The sequence below is a fragment of the Capra hircus genome, chromosome 18, assembly GCF_001704415.2.
Source record: "Capra hircus breed San Clemente chromosome 18, ASM170441v1, whole genome shotgun sequence".
Taxonomy (NCBI): Eukaryota; Metazoa; Chordata; class Mammalia; order Artiodactyla; family Bovidae; genus Capra; species Capra hircus.
In genome coordinates, this window is record NC_030825.1 from 66,503,953 (window position 1) to 66,517,693 (window position 13,741).

Genomic DNA, 13,741 nt, shown 5'->3' on the forward strand with positions numbered 1-13,741 from the left:
GCAGCACGCCAAGCCTCCCTGTCCATCACCATCTCCCGGAGTTCACTCAGACTCACATCCATCGAGTCCGTGATGCCATCCAGCCATCTCATCCTCGGTTGTCCCCTTCTCCTCCTGCCCCCAATCCCTCCCAGCATCAGAGTCTTTTCCAGTGAGTCAACTCTTCGCATGAGGTGGCCAAAGTACTGGAGTTTCAGCTTTAGCATCATTCCTTCCAAAGAAATCCCAGGGTTGATCTCCTTCAGAATGGACTGGTTGGATCTCCTTGCAGTCCAAGGGACTCTCAAGAGTCTTCTCCAACACCACAGTTCAAAAGCATCCATTCTTCGGCGCTCAGCCTTCACAGTCCAACTCTCACATCCACACATGACCACTGGAAAAACCATAGCCTTGACTAGACGGACCTTAGTCTGCAAAGTAATGTCTCTCTTTTGAATATGCTGTCTAGGTTGGTCATAACTTTTCTTCCAAGGAGTAAGCGTCTTTTAATTTCACTGAGAATGCTAGAGCATAGCAAACTGTAAGTATGCTCCTTTGTTTTCAAATTTATTGAAATTCCCAAACACAGAGCTCTAATCATTATAAATTATGATTTACTCATGAATTTTCTGTTAACAAAGAACAAAGACACAAACTTCTAGAGCATTCACACTGAAAAGAGTATAGTTTTGACTCCAAAATAAACTGCTGGAAACTGCATCTCAATTTTTAAAAATTAATTATTTGGCAGTGCTTGGTCTTAGTTGTAGCATATGGGATCTCGTTCCCTGTTGAGGGATTGAACCTGGGTCCTCTACATTGGAAGCATGGCATCCCAGCCCCTGGACCACCAGAGAAATCCCTGCATCTCAATTTTTAATTAATGTGCATTATTTTGATCCTTTCTGAGGAAAACCTCTTCAAAGTTCAGTTGTTGTCTCCCCACCCCCACCCCCCCGCCCCGGGTCAAGAATTGCCTTTATTTTAAATATCTTTCTTGCTCTGTTTATTTTTTAAAGCATTTAAGTATTTAAATTAACTGAGTAAGGGCATTATAGATTATCTTTTGTTTCCAATGAAAATAATGATTTTTTGGGTAAAAGTATGTATTAAAACATAAAAATGTACATCCTAAATACATGCACTCTATGTTCAGTCAGGTATACCTTATGTGTGTGTTCAGTTGTATCCAGCTCTTTACAAGACCCTGGATGGTAGCCTGCTAGACTCCTCTGTCCAAGGGATTTTTCAGGCAAGAATACTAGAGTAGGTTGCCATTTCCTCCACCCAGGGGTTACACCTTACACAAATGTTCAGAACTTGTCACTTCATAGTAATTTTACTATGTTTTTGGGGGGAGGGACGGTTAAAATATTTTAGTTGAAGGATAATTGCTTTATGGTGTTGTGTTAGATTCTGCTGTTACCAAGTTTCATTATCATTTGTTGCTACTGGATCAGTATGATTGAGTTGGAATGATGTACCTCTATCAACTTTTCCCAACTCCATGTTCAGTGACACCATGTTGTTAGTTTGAAATTGGCCATGCTAAGAATATTTGTATTCAAAAAACTGGAAAACACTACAAACCTGGACTTCGTTATATTATTGAAAGTCTAGATTTAAAAATATGTGGATAGTGCAGATTAAATTTAAACTACATGGTATATGTGGTAATTACATTGTATATAGCACACACAAAAATTGAGGATAAAAAGGAGCTTTTTATTTGTTAATGAAAAGAAAAATAGGTGAAAGATATGAACAGATATTTTACCAAGAAGACATACAGATGGCAAATAAACCATGTGGAAAAAGAAAGATCAACATCATTATTCCTTAGGGAGATGTAATTAAAATGACTACTTCCTTAAATTCAAAATTTAAGGAAATCCAAAAGACTGACCATACCAAGTATTGGCCAGAAATTGGAAGCATTTTACACGCTCCTGGTGGGTATGTAAAAACAATCTATAAATGTAGATCATAGTTTGTCAGTTTCATAAGTTAAACATTCACCTATTCTATGACTCAGGCTTTATACTTTGAATTACTAACAGTGTAAGTGAAAATCCATCCATACATACAGAATTACATATAAACGTTCTAGCACCTTTATTTACAATAACCCACAGTAGAAATAACCCAAGTGACCATAACCAGATGAATGGATGAACAATGTAACTATAGAAATGCTACTATTCAGCAATAAAGAATGTACTACTTATATATTACCACTTAAGAATCTCAAAATATTTAGATTCTGCACTTCAAATAGATACACTATATCATATGTCAACTACACCTGAATAAGAATTTACAAAATGACTCAAAAGAAAAATCTAGGTCTGTCACACTTTTTAAGAAATCAGATCTTGAGAAATCCCTAGTGGTCCAGTGGCTAAGAATTGGCACTTTCACTGCCATGGCCCAGGGTTCAGTCACTGGTGAGGGAACTATGATCCTGGAAGCCTCAAAGAACAACCAAAACCAAAATGAAAACTCCTCGTGTCTCGCAATCCTATATTGCCTTTCCTTTCTGATGACCTTGGAGAAGCACCCTTGTCTTAGTGGCAGCAAATACTGATGAGAATAGATGTCTTCCCACCTGAGTTAACAGGAATGCTGGCTGATCACAGAGCCACACTGTGGATGAAGGGATCTTTCTCTGTTTGTTTCTCTGCCTCTGTGGCAATGGCCTTTGGCTGAACATTCCAGATGTTCAGGCATCTATGCACACTGATACTGCACAGTCACAGTCACTGGAGCATCTGCTGATGCAATGTTAGGACACACTCCACCTACTTCACTACAATCTCCTCCGCTCCAGGGTTACTTGACGAACATGGTTTCCTCCAGCTCTGTAGACTTACAGTGAACTACCTAGTGAATTCTAGGGATCAGGACATGTGGTTCTTTTATAGGTTAACTGCTGAGCATTATGTGATCATTCACTGTGAATAACAATTCATGTTTCCAGAAGCACTGGAGGTTGTCACAACTTCATGGCTCCTCAGATGTTTTCTGAGCCCACAAAAAACCCTGATACACAGGCCACAAATCAGGACCCCAAAGCCTTGCAGTCTTTCTGAGGAGACTTTGAGCAACAATGTATTTACATTAGGCCAACCCCACAAAGAGAGCTACATTCTTCAATCATACTGATGTGAGGCACACAAGGCGCAGGACCCCCCATGAAAGTTGTGCCATCATTAATGCTGGTAGAGCCCAATTTTATTCCGATCACCTCATATAAAGTGAATAGAAGGCCCAGACCAAAGAGAGCTGAAACATTAATGCCTTTATCATTGCAAAATGCAAAGGAATAAAAGGCATGCTGTTCTCAGCTTGGTGACTTGGAGGCTGGGAAAATCAGAAGTGTCACCAGAAACTAACATGTCCCTGAAAATGCAGTCCCTGATGGCAAGTCACCAACAGAAGTGAAACTGGGTCCAGTGGGCCCAAATTGAGTGAGGTTCGTGCCCTAGTTTCGAAATGAGAAAGGAATGAGGACGCCATAAGAGCTAAGACTACTCCTTACTTCCCTCCACAGAAAGGGACGGGACCGAAGCCAGCTTCCCTGAGCATGCTGGGAGGTAATTTCCACACTGTGAACCTGCCAGGTGATAGAAAGGAAACTGGCAGTGACATAAAGCTGGAAAGGGCCTGGCAGGTAATTGAGCCACAAGGGAAGCCCCTAATAAAGTAAAGCACAGCTTCTTAAAGATTCCTACATACCTGGAACTTAAGGGGAATCTCCCCAGTGTAGATTTTCAGATGCATTAGATGGCTCAGTCACAACTTCTCCAGTGTAAATATACTAGAAGGAAACTGTACATCCCAGCGTATCTAAGGCCTTTCACTGGTGTGACATCTCTGGGGTTGAATGAGGTCATATTTCTAGCTGAGAAGTTCTTTTTCAACATTCACTGCACTCAGGACCTTTTTCGAATGTGAACTCTCTGGTGCTGAATGAGGCTGGAACTTTGGCTAAACGATTTTCCACATTCCCCACACTCATAAGGCCTTTCTCCAGTGTGAACTCTCAGGTGTTTAACAAGGTTAGATTTACAGCTAAATGATTTCCCACATTCACTGCACTCAACAGGCCTTTCTCCAGTGTGAACCCTCCAGTGATTCTTGAGGTTGGAGCTATGGCTAAATGATTTCCCGCAGTCCCCACACTCATAAGGCCTTTCTCCTGTGTGGACTTTCCGATGTGAGCTAAAGCTGGAGCTTTGCTTAAAGGATTTCCCGCATTTACTGCACTCATAAGGCCTCTCTCCAGTATGAAGTCTTCTGTGGTGAATGAGGCTAGAGCTTCGGCTAAAGGATTTTCCACATTCACTGCACTGATGAGGCCGTTCTCCAGTGTGAACTCTCCGGTGGTAAATGAGGCTAAAGTTTTGGCTAAAAGATTTTCCACATTCACTGCACTCATAAGGCCTTTCTCCAGTGTGAACTCTCTGATGCTGAATGAGATTAGATCTTTGACTAAAAGACTTCCCACATTCCCTGCACTCATAAGGTTTTTCTCCTGTGTGAACTTTCCTATGGCTGTTGAGGCTATAGCTTTGGCTAAACGATTTCCCACATTCGCTGCATTCATAAGGTCTTTCTCCACTGTGAACTCTCTGGTGTATAATGAAGCTGGAGAGGTAGGTAAACAATTTTCCACATTCATGGCATTCATAAGGCCTTTCTCCAGTGTGGACTTTCTGGTGCTGAATGAGGTTACATCTTCGAGTACAGGCTTTTCCACATTTGCTGCACTCATAAAGCCCTTCTCTAGTGAGGACTCGTTGGTCCTCAACAAGTGTATCTGTGCAGTGGAAGGCTTTGTTGCCTTCTTCCCAGTTCTCATGCCTTTTTCCATTGTGAGAGACAGCTTCACACTCATTACTATTGTTTGGCTTCTCCTCAGTGTGAATGACCTGTTGATGGAAAAATCCCACATTGACAAAGAAGTCGTTCCCAGTCTCCCCATAGACAGTGGGTTTCCCTGACACATGGGTTGTGCAGCTGTTTATAATCAAGGCTGTGTCCACAGCACTTCTGATGGGTTTCTCTCCAATGTGTTGCCCCTGGTATTGCTGAAGGTTAGCAGAGATATAGAATCGATTTCCACATGTGTATGGTTTCTGCCCTAGATGTGTTTCCTGGTGCTCAGGAAAGTGCAAAATATCTCTCAAGTCTGTGCCACACATCTCAAAGGGCTGGCCCTTCTGGGGAGACGAATCTGCCTTGAGAGTCCTGATCTGTGACGCTCCTCTACAAATGCTCCGTTCAGAAGGTGCTTCCTTATCTTCTACTCCGTGCCAACAGCCTGAAATTAAAGAAGTGATGGTGAAGTACATGTTAACCTTATTGAGAAGAGGCAAAACCATCACAAACGTAACTCAACACATCAAAGGATCAGTTCATGAAACTGCTTTCAGGAAATCTCATCTTGAGGAAGCAACTGCTGTGCACCACTGGGTCCCTAAGTTCACGGAATGGTGCGGGTCTCACTGGGCACAGGACATGAGGAAACGTTTGTGCTGTAACTCATTTTTCTGTCAGCAGCTTTTCTTTTTTTGCAGCCATGCCACTTGGCATGTGGGATGAGAGTCCCCCAAACAGGGATTGAAACAGTGCCCTCTGCAGTACAACCACAGAGTCTTAACCACTGGACCACTGAGGAAGATCTGTCAATAGATTTTAGCAGGATTATATCTGCTGATGACATGTGATGCTGTGCAGAAGTCCAGTCCAGTCCCAGAAAAATCTGACTGAAACAAAGGTAACAGTATTTAAGGACTATTAAATACCTGCACCCTTTAGAACATGGCAATGTCTGAGTAGGAAACAGTGTGAGGAATGAGTGAGGTAAGCAGGATAGACAGGTGGAGAGTAGCTCTCAGCTGGAATCAGAGTAGAAATGACTAATAGAAATGACAAGTCAGCACAGTGTCAAGAATTGAGAAGGGAAAGGAGTGAGGCGTGGCTCCTGGCAATGGCACCAATACAGAAGTAAAACAGGATAGGTTCCTGGTATGATTTCAACCAACACCTGAAGTCATGTCCTCTGTCAACTTTCATTCATCTGGGTCAGGTCTGCTCTGAGCCCATCTTGTTGAGAATGGAGTCATGTCCATCCTGTGAAGCTCAGAGGACTTTTTCTGTGCCCCACCTGAAGATCTGCATGTACCCAAGAGAACCAAAATCATAAGGGAATGACAGGACAAGTCAGTAGCCAAAACAGGCCCAGACAACTCAGCACACAGGAGACCACCAGAAACCTATTAAATATTACAAAAAAAATTCCTAAGGCCGTAGCTGAAGGGAAGATAGCACAGTAGTAAGAACCAGGAATCTGACTTCCCTTCTGGATGACTACACCAGTAGAATTAGTCTAATGCAACTCTTCCGCCATGCTCAACTGCTTTAATTGTGTCCCTTTCCGCTCTTATCATGGTCATAGTAGTCATCCTTCCACTCCCTACCTCTGAGCCCTTGGGGTGGGGACTTTGTACATGTTCCAAGAACAGCTTCTAGGAGTCAGGATGGGCAATAAGGAGTCTGTCCTCCAAATGTCAGAAATACTCCAAAATCAGAAACAAGAAAATGATGCCAGCTTCTACCACTAGTATTCATTGTAGTATTGGAAGTTCTACACGGAGCTTTAAGAAAAAAGACAAAAGGGATCCACAGCTCATGAAATTGTGATGACTGCACCACAAAACTTCTAGAATAAATGAATGCAGCAAATGAAGAGGATACAAATTAAATATCTGTGGGAATTCCCTGGTGGTCCAGTGGCCAAGGCATGGGTTCATGCTGTGATTGGGGAACTAAGATTTTGAAGGCAGCAGTGTGGCCAAAAAAAAGAAACTGGTAAATGTTTTGTATACATGTTCCAAGTGAAATAAAGCAAAAAGAACCTTAACTAAGGGTCTGTCAATAACGTTTGTATAAGCAGTGACTATGTAAGTGCCTACACTTCCAGCACAGTCAGACACAAATGTGAGCTATAGGAAAGAAGGGTGCTACACTAGGGTGCTATGGTGCTAGAGAGTCACCCAGTGAGGCAGAGGGCAAGGCATGGGGGTCCATTAGGCTGACAAAACAACAGTGAAACCAAACTCTTCCCTAGGAGGCTTTGGGGCAGTAGGTGCTGTGCTGACACAGATGAGGAGGCGAGCACTCAGCCCAGCCCTTGTAAACACAGCACAAATCCAGGCAACTAGGGACACACCTGCCCCTGGAGAAAAGAGAAGCACAGAGCTTGGCCCAGGGCACAGGGGCACGTAGAAGAGCTTACCCAGTGAGGATGTAAGTGCAAAGTTCTCCAGCATCACATCGTGGTACAGGCATCTCTGAGCCTCATCAAGGAGAGCCCATTCCTCCCAGGAGAAGTACACAGCCACATCCTCAAAGGTCACACTGCCCTGTCAGGATACAGACAGATGAGACCATCAACTGCCTCACTCCTGAAGACCCACAATCCACCTCCTCGCACGTCTACCCCATCTCCATCTTCCTCCTAAGGGCTCAGAAGAGATTCCCGACCTTGGTGCCATAGCTGTCTGCTCTCTCCTCACTCTCCCACTAACCGCTCTGTTCACGCTGCTGTCCACTCTGCAACCAGTGGAGCCTGTAAAGACCCAGAAGAAATCGCCTCCCTCATCTGATCCACACCTCCCACTGCCTCCAGAATAGATGCCCGACTTCACAGACAGTCATTCCAGGTCTGACTGCTGCTCCCCACAGCCAGTTTATTCTCACCAGGAAGGAAGGAGACCTGCAATTCCCTGAACCAACTTAGCTTCACCTCTAAGCACTTCCTGTTTTTGTGACAAGCTTCCACAACTCTTTCTATTGGTGGCCTGAAACGGGAGCCCTTTCATATAATGCTTAGACTGGACTCAGGACTGAGCTAGGATTCTCCGAGGTCTGCACACCCAAGGGCTGGGAAAATGCCAGGTGACACGTTTCATAACAACTCAAATTTGGAGAAAATTAGAAGGCTTCCCTGGTGGCTCAGACGGTAAAGAATCTGCCTCTGAGGCAGGAGACTTGGGTTCGATCCCCAGGTCAGGAAGATCCCCTGGAGAAGAGAATGGCATCCACTCCAGTATTCTTGCCTGGAGAATTCCATGGACAGAGGAGCCTGGCAGGCTATAGTCCATGGGTTTGCAAACACGACTGAGTGACTAACACAGGGTTGCAACTAGTGAGGGTAATCTCCACTTACCCGATTAGATTCCAAAAGCACCTCTGCAGCCATGGAAACCTGTGGGAAGTGGTAGGTCTTAGAGGGATGTGATCCTGGCAATTTTCCAGGGACTGAGACCTTCCCTACACACCTGGGGGCATCTGAACCAGGTTCCACGAGTGTCTAACCTCTATTCACTCTCAGCAATTGTGCGTCCTTGGAAAAAAACCCCAAACTCCATCTGCTTCAGTGTCCTCAGCATCCCTACGATTACTTCTTTCATTGAACAGACTCTGGTGATTTTGCAAACCTAACTTATGTCACTTTTCTTTGCCTCACAATTTTCCATGGCTCCAAATTTGCTGTATGACTCAGGAAACTCAAACAGGGGCTCCGTATCAACCTGGAGAGGTGGGATGGGGAGGAGGTTCAAAGGGGACCGGATATATCTATCAGTTCAATTCAGTTCAGTCTCTCAGTTGTATCCGACTCTTTGCGACCCCATGGACTGCAGCACGCCAGGCTTCCCTGTCCATCACCAACTCCCGGAGTTTACTCAAACTCATGTCCATTGAGCCGGTGATGCCATCCAACCATCTCATCCTCTGTCGTCCCCTTCTCCCGCCTTCAATCCTTCCCAGCATCGGGGTCTTTTCAAATGAGTCAGTTCTTCATATCAGGTGTATACCTATGGCTGATTCATGCTGAGGTTTGATACAAAACAACAAAATTCTGTAAAGTACTTATCCTCCAATTTTTTTAATTTTCCATGGCTTCAAAGGCCTCAAGAAGGAAGGTACAACTCCTCAGTCTGCCACTGCAGATGGGACAGCATACCCACACAGTTCCCTGCAGCCATCAGATGGACCCCTGCTGCTGCTAAGTTGCTTCAGTCGTGTCCGACTCTGTGCGACCCCATAGACGGCAGCCCACCAGGCTCCCCCGCCCCTGGGATTCTCCAGGCAAGAACACTGGAGTGGGTTGCCATTTCCTTCTCCAATGCATGAAAGTGAAAAGTGAAAGTGAAGTCGCTCAGTCGTATCCGACTCTTAGCGACCCCATGGACTGCAGTCTACCTGACTCCTCCTCCATGGGATTTTCCAGGCAAGAGTACTGGAGTGGGGTGCCACTGCCCAGTTTCCAGGAATTCTCCTGCCTCAGTCGGACCGCCACATCTCTGCGCCTGCGCATCCCTCCGCCCATCACCCTGTGCCCGGCGCCACCGTGCTGTCGGTCAAACAGAAGGCCCCGCCCACCCCCGCATCGCCGTCCTGGATGCCCCGCTCTGAGCTGTGGGCACGTGAGCAGGCGCTCGGGGCTTTAGCGTCTGTTAGGATGAAGCCGAGGAGGGCCGGACTGATCAGCGTTTACCTGAGGAGTGTCCCTCAGCGCCGCCGCCGCCACCGCCATCGGACTCGGTGGGCGGAGAGGGGCCGGCCGAGCGTCCCGGAAGGACCCGGCACCAGCGTCTCCAGGCCGCCGTGCAGGTAGCGATGTGCCCGGCTGTAGGACCGCCTCTGGTCCTTGGGGACAAAGCGTCTTCTCGCGCCTTCTCTGTCACCTCAACCCCGACCCTTCGGCCCTGGAAAACCGCTCAAAGAACCGCTATGAAAACACCGTAAGTCCCGCCTTCACCCCGTGAGCCCACCCCCCGGAAACGTCGAAATTCTGGATGTTCATTGGGCGGGCTCCGCTGCCGCTCAGCGCTTAGCGCTCTGGATAATGGAGTTCGGGCAGGCAAAGGCCTGCAGCCTGAGAGAGTCTGCTAGAACCTCCCAGGGTCAGGCAACCCTCTGGGCTGCTCAAAACTGACCTCCCTGTTCTTCCAGGTAGGCTAGAAGCTTCGCTTCCTCTGCAAGGGGCTAAGGACAATTTCTGAGGAATTCGAAGAGCATTTAGAAAGCCTTCAAAGCTATTGATCTCCGAAGTGTTTGGATAATAATTTAGATTCCATGCAGCTGTAGTGAACATGCCCTGATAGATGACAGTGATGATACACTATCATACTGTCCCTTAAATGTAACCCAGACTGAGGCGTTTAAGTCATTTTTGTGAACTTTAGTGAGTTTTGTCTGGGACTTTAAAGGAAAAAAATCACCTGCACCATAGAAGACAAGATCAGTTCAGTTCAGTTCAGTCGCTCAGTCGTGTCCGACTCTGTGCGAGAGTCAAGACAGGAGACAAGATAGAGGAGACATATTGGGCCGCTGTGACAAAGATGGACGTCGTGGGATCTGGGCCTCGCCTTCCTCTTAGTCAGTGACTGTGCTGAACTCAGAAACATCGTTTTATCCATTAAACATGAAATTATTGGATCTTAAGAAATGCAAATCTTATGTATACGTATGTTCTTTTTTTAATATACAGTTGCCAGTTTCTCATGAAATATCACCTTTGCTATTGTTTATTAAGGAGTACTACTGTCTGTACATCTGTAAAATAGAAACTTGTTGAAAAACAAAATTCAACTGAGTATGTGTTACAAATCTAAATGATTTGGACTTCCCTGGTGGTGCAATGGTCAAGAATCTACCTCCCAGGGCAGGGGACATGGGTTCCATTGCTGGTCTGATAAGATTCCACATGCTGGGGGCAGCTGAGCCCCTGTACAGTAGCTACTGAAGACTTCCAACCTAGGGCCTGTGCACCATAACAAAAGAAGCCACTACAATAAACAGCCCTCACCCCACAACTAGAGTGTTACACCACCCCCCATCCCCCTGCTGCCCTGCAGCAACTAAACTAACGAATGCCTAGGCACAGCAAGGAAGAACCAGTGGACCCAAAAATAAATAAATAAAATTTCTAAATGGCTTTATTGAATGATTCATGAATCTGACAGTGTCAGTCAAGCAAGTTCAGAGAAGCTTCAAAGTGCCACAGAAACAGAAAGGTTTCTTTAAGGCAGCACAAAGACATCATAAAACTTGTGGACATGGGGAGAGGGGAGGAGATGGTGAGACGGACGAAATGAATAACAAGGAAACTTATATTCAGTTCAGTTCAGTCCTTCAGTTGTGTCCGACTCTTTGTGACCCCATGAATCACAGCATACCACGCCTCCCTTTCCATCACCAACTCCTGGAGTTTACCCAAACTAATGTGCATTGAGACAGTGATGCCATTCAGCCATCTCATCCTCCGTTGTCCCCTTCTCCTCCTGCCCCCAATCCCTCCCAGCATCAGAGACTCCCAGTGAGTCACCTCTTCACATGAGGTGACCAAAGTATTGAAGTTTCAGCTTCAGCATCAGTCCTTCCAACGAACACCCAGGACTGATCTCCTTGAGGATGGACTGATTGGATCTCCTTGCCGTCCAAGGGACTCTCAAGAGTCTTCTCCAACACCACAGTTCAAAAGCATCAATTCTTCGGCGCTCAGCTTTCTTCACAGCCCAACTTTCACATCCATACATGACCACTGGAAAAACCATAGCCTTGACTAGATAGACCCTTGTTGGCAAAGTAATGTCTCTGCTTTTCAATATGTTATCTAGGTTGGTCAAAACTTTCCTTCCAAGGAGTAAGCGTCTTTTAATTTCATGGCTGCAGTCACCATCTGCAGTGATTTTGGAGCCCCCATAAGTAAAGTCTGACACTGTTTCCACTGTTTCCCCATCTATTTCCCATGAAGTGATGGGACCAGATGCCATGATCTTCATTTTCTGAATGTTGAGCTTTAAGCCAACTTTTCCCACTCTCCTTTTTCACTTGCATCAAGAGGCTTTTTAGTTCCTCTTCACTTTCTGCCATAAGGGTGGTGTCATCTGCATATCTGAGGTTATTGATATTTCTCCCGGCAATCTTGGTTCCAGCTTGTGCTTCTTCCAGCCCAGCGTTTCTCATGATGTATTCTGCATATAAGTTAAATAAGCAGGGTGACAATAAACAGCCTTGACGTACTCCTTTTCCTATTTGGAACCAGTCTGTTGTTCCATGTCCAGTTCTAACTGTTTCTTCCTGAGCTGCATACAGGTTTCTCAAGAGGCAAGTCAGGTGGTCTGGTATTCTCATCTCTTTCAGAATTTTCCACAGTTTATTGTGATCCACACAGTCAAAGGCTTTGGCATATCAGTAAAGCAGAAATAGATGTTTTTCCGGAACTCTCTTGCTTTTTCCATGATCCAGCAGATGTTGGCAATTTGATCTCGGTTTCCTCTGCCTTTTCTAAAATTAGCTTGAACATCAAGGAGTTCACAGTTCACATATTGCTGAAGTCTGGCTTGGAGAATTTTGAGCATTACTTTACTAGCATGTGAGATGAGTGCAATTGTGCAGTAGTTTGAGTATTCTTTGGCATTGCCTTTCTTTGGGATTGGAGTGAAAACTGACCTTTTCCAGTCCAGTGGCCACTGCTGAGTTTTCCAAATTTGCTGGCATATTGAGTGCAGCACTTTCACATCATCTTTTAGGATTTGAAATAACTCAACTGGAATGCCATCACCTCCACTAGCTTTGTTCGTAGTGATGCTTTCTAAGGCCCACTTGACTTCACATTCCAGGATGTCTGGCTCTAGGTGAGTGATTACACCAGCATGATTATCTGGGTCGTGAAGATCTTTTTTGTACAGTTCTTCTGTGTATTCTTGCCACCTCTTAATATCTTCTGCTTCTGTTAGGTCCATACCATTTCTCTCCTTTATCGAACCCATCTTTTCATGAAATGTATTTCTAATTTTCTTGAAGAGATCTCTAGTCTTTCCCATTCTGTTCTTTTCCTCTATTTCTTTGCATTGACTGCTGAAAAAGACTTTCTTATCTCTATTTTGCTATTCTTTGGAACTCTGCATTCAGATGCTTGTATCTTTCCTTTTCTCCTTTGCTTTCCGCTTCCCTCCTTTTCACAGCTATCTGTAAGGCCTCCTCAGACAGCCATTTTGCTTTTTTGCACTTCTTTTCCATGGGGATGGTCTTGATCCCTGTTTTCTGTACAATGTCAGGAACCTCCGTCCATAGTTCATCAGGCACTCTATTAGATCTAGTCCCTTAAAGCTATTTCTCACTTCCACTGTATAATCATAAGGGATTGATTTAGGTCATACTTAAATGGTCTAATGGTTTTCCCTACTTTCTTCAATTTAAGTCTGAATTTGGCAATAAGGAGTTCATGATCTGAGCCACAGTCAGCTCCCTGTCTTGTTTTTTCTGACTGTATAGAGCTTCTCCATCTTTGGCTACAAAGAATATCTGATTTCGGTGTTTACTATCTGTTGATGTCCATGTGTAGCATATGTGAAATAGATAGCCAAGGGGAATTTGCTGTTTGGCTAAGAAACAAAGGGGCTCCATATCTGCCTAGAGGCCTGGGATGGCAGGGTGATGGGAGGGAAGTTCAAAAGGGATGTTCAAAGGGATATATGTATACCTAAAAGACTCTGATGCTGGGAGGAATTGGGGGCCGGAGGAGAAGGGGACGACAGAGGATGAGATGGCTGGATGGCATCACTGGCTCAATGGACGTGAGTCTGAGTGAACTCCGGGAGTTGGTGATGGACAGGGAGGCCTGGTGTGCTGCAATTCATGGGGTCGCAAAGAGTCAGACACAACTGAGTGACTGAACTGAACT

At 45.1% G+C, this 13,741-nt stretch overlaps 1 protein-coding gene across 2 annotated transcripts; it reads right to left on the reverse strand.

Annotated features, from left to right (window-relative positions):
• LOC106501787 (zinc finger protein 211) lies at nt 1,691–11,133 on the reverse strand. 2 transcript variants are annotated; one of them, XM_018063510.1, is made up of 3 exons: nt 9,548–11,133; nt 7,283–7,409; nt 1,691–5,305 (listed from the first exon to the last, which is right to left on the reverse strand). In XM_018063510.1, exons 1-3 carry the CDS (start codon nt 9,584–9,586, stop codon nt 3,915–3,917), a joined length of 1,557 nt encoding a protein of 518 aa, XP_017918999.1. In that variant the 5' UTR covers nt 9,587–11,133; the 3' UTR covers nt 1,691–3,914. The 2 variants fall into 2 exon arrangements, with proteins under 2 accessions (XP_017918999.1, XP_013827187.1); XM_013971733.2 differs by lacking the exon at nt 9,548–11,133 and adding an exon at nt 8,216–8,673.

Bases quoted from the DNA above. Each gene is read 5' to 3' on its own strand.
- LOC106501787 (XM_018063510.1), bottom strand. From the start codon at position 9,586: ATGGCGGTGGCGGCGGCGGCGCTGAGGGACACTCCTCAG. The intron at 7,410-9,547 runs GTAAACGCTGAT...GTATCCTGACAG, and splicing joins CGCTGAGGGACACTCCTCAG to GGCAGTGTGACCTTTGAGGA. The intron at 5,306-7,282 runs GTAAGCTCTTCT...CTTTAATTTCAG, and splicing joins TGCACTTACATCCTCACTGG to GCTGTTGGCACGGAGTAGAA.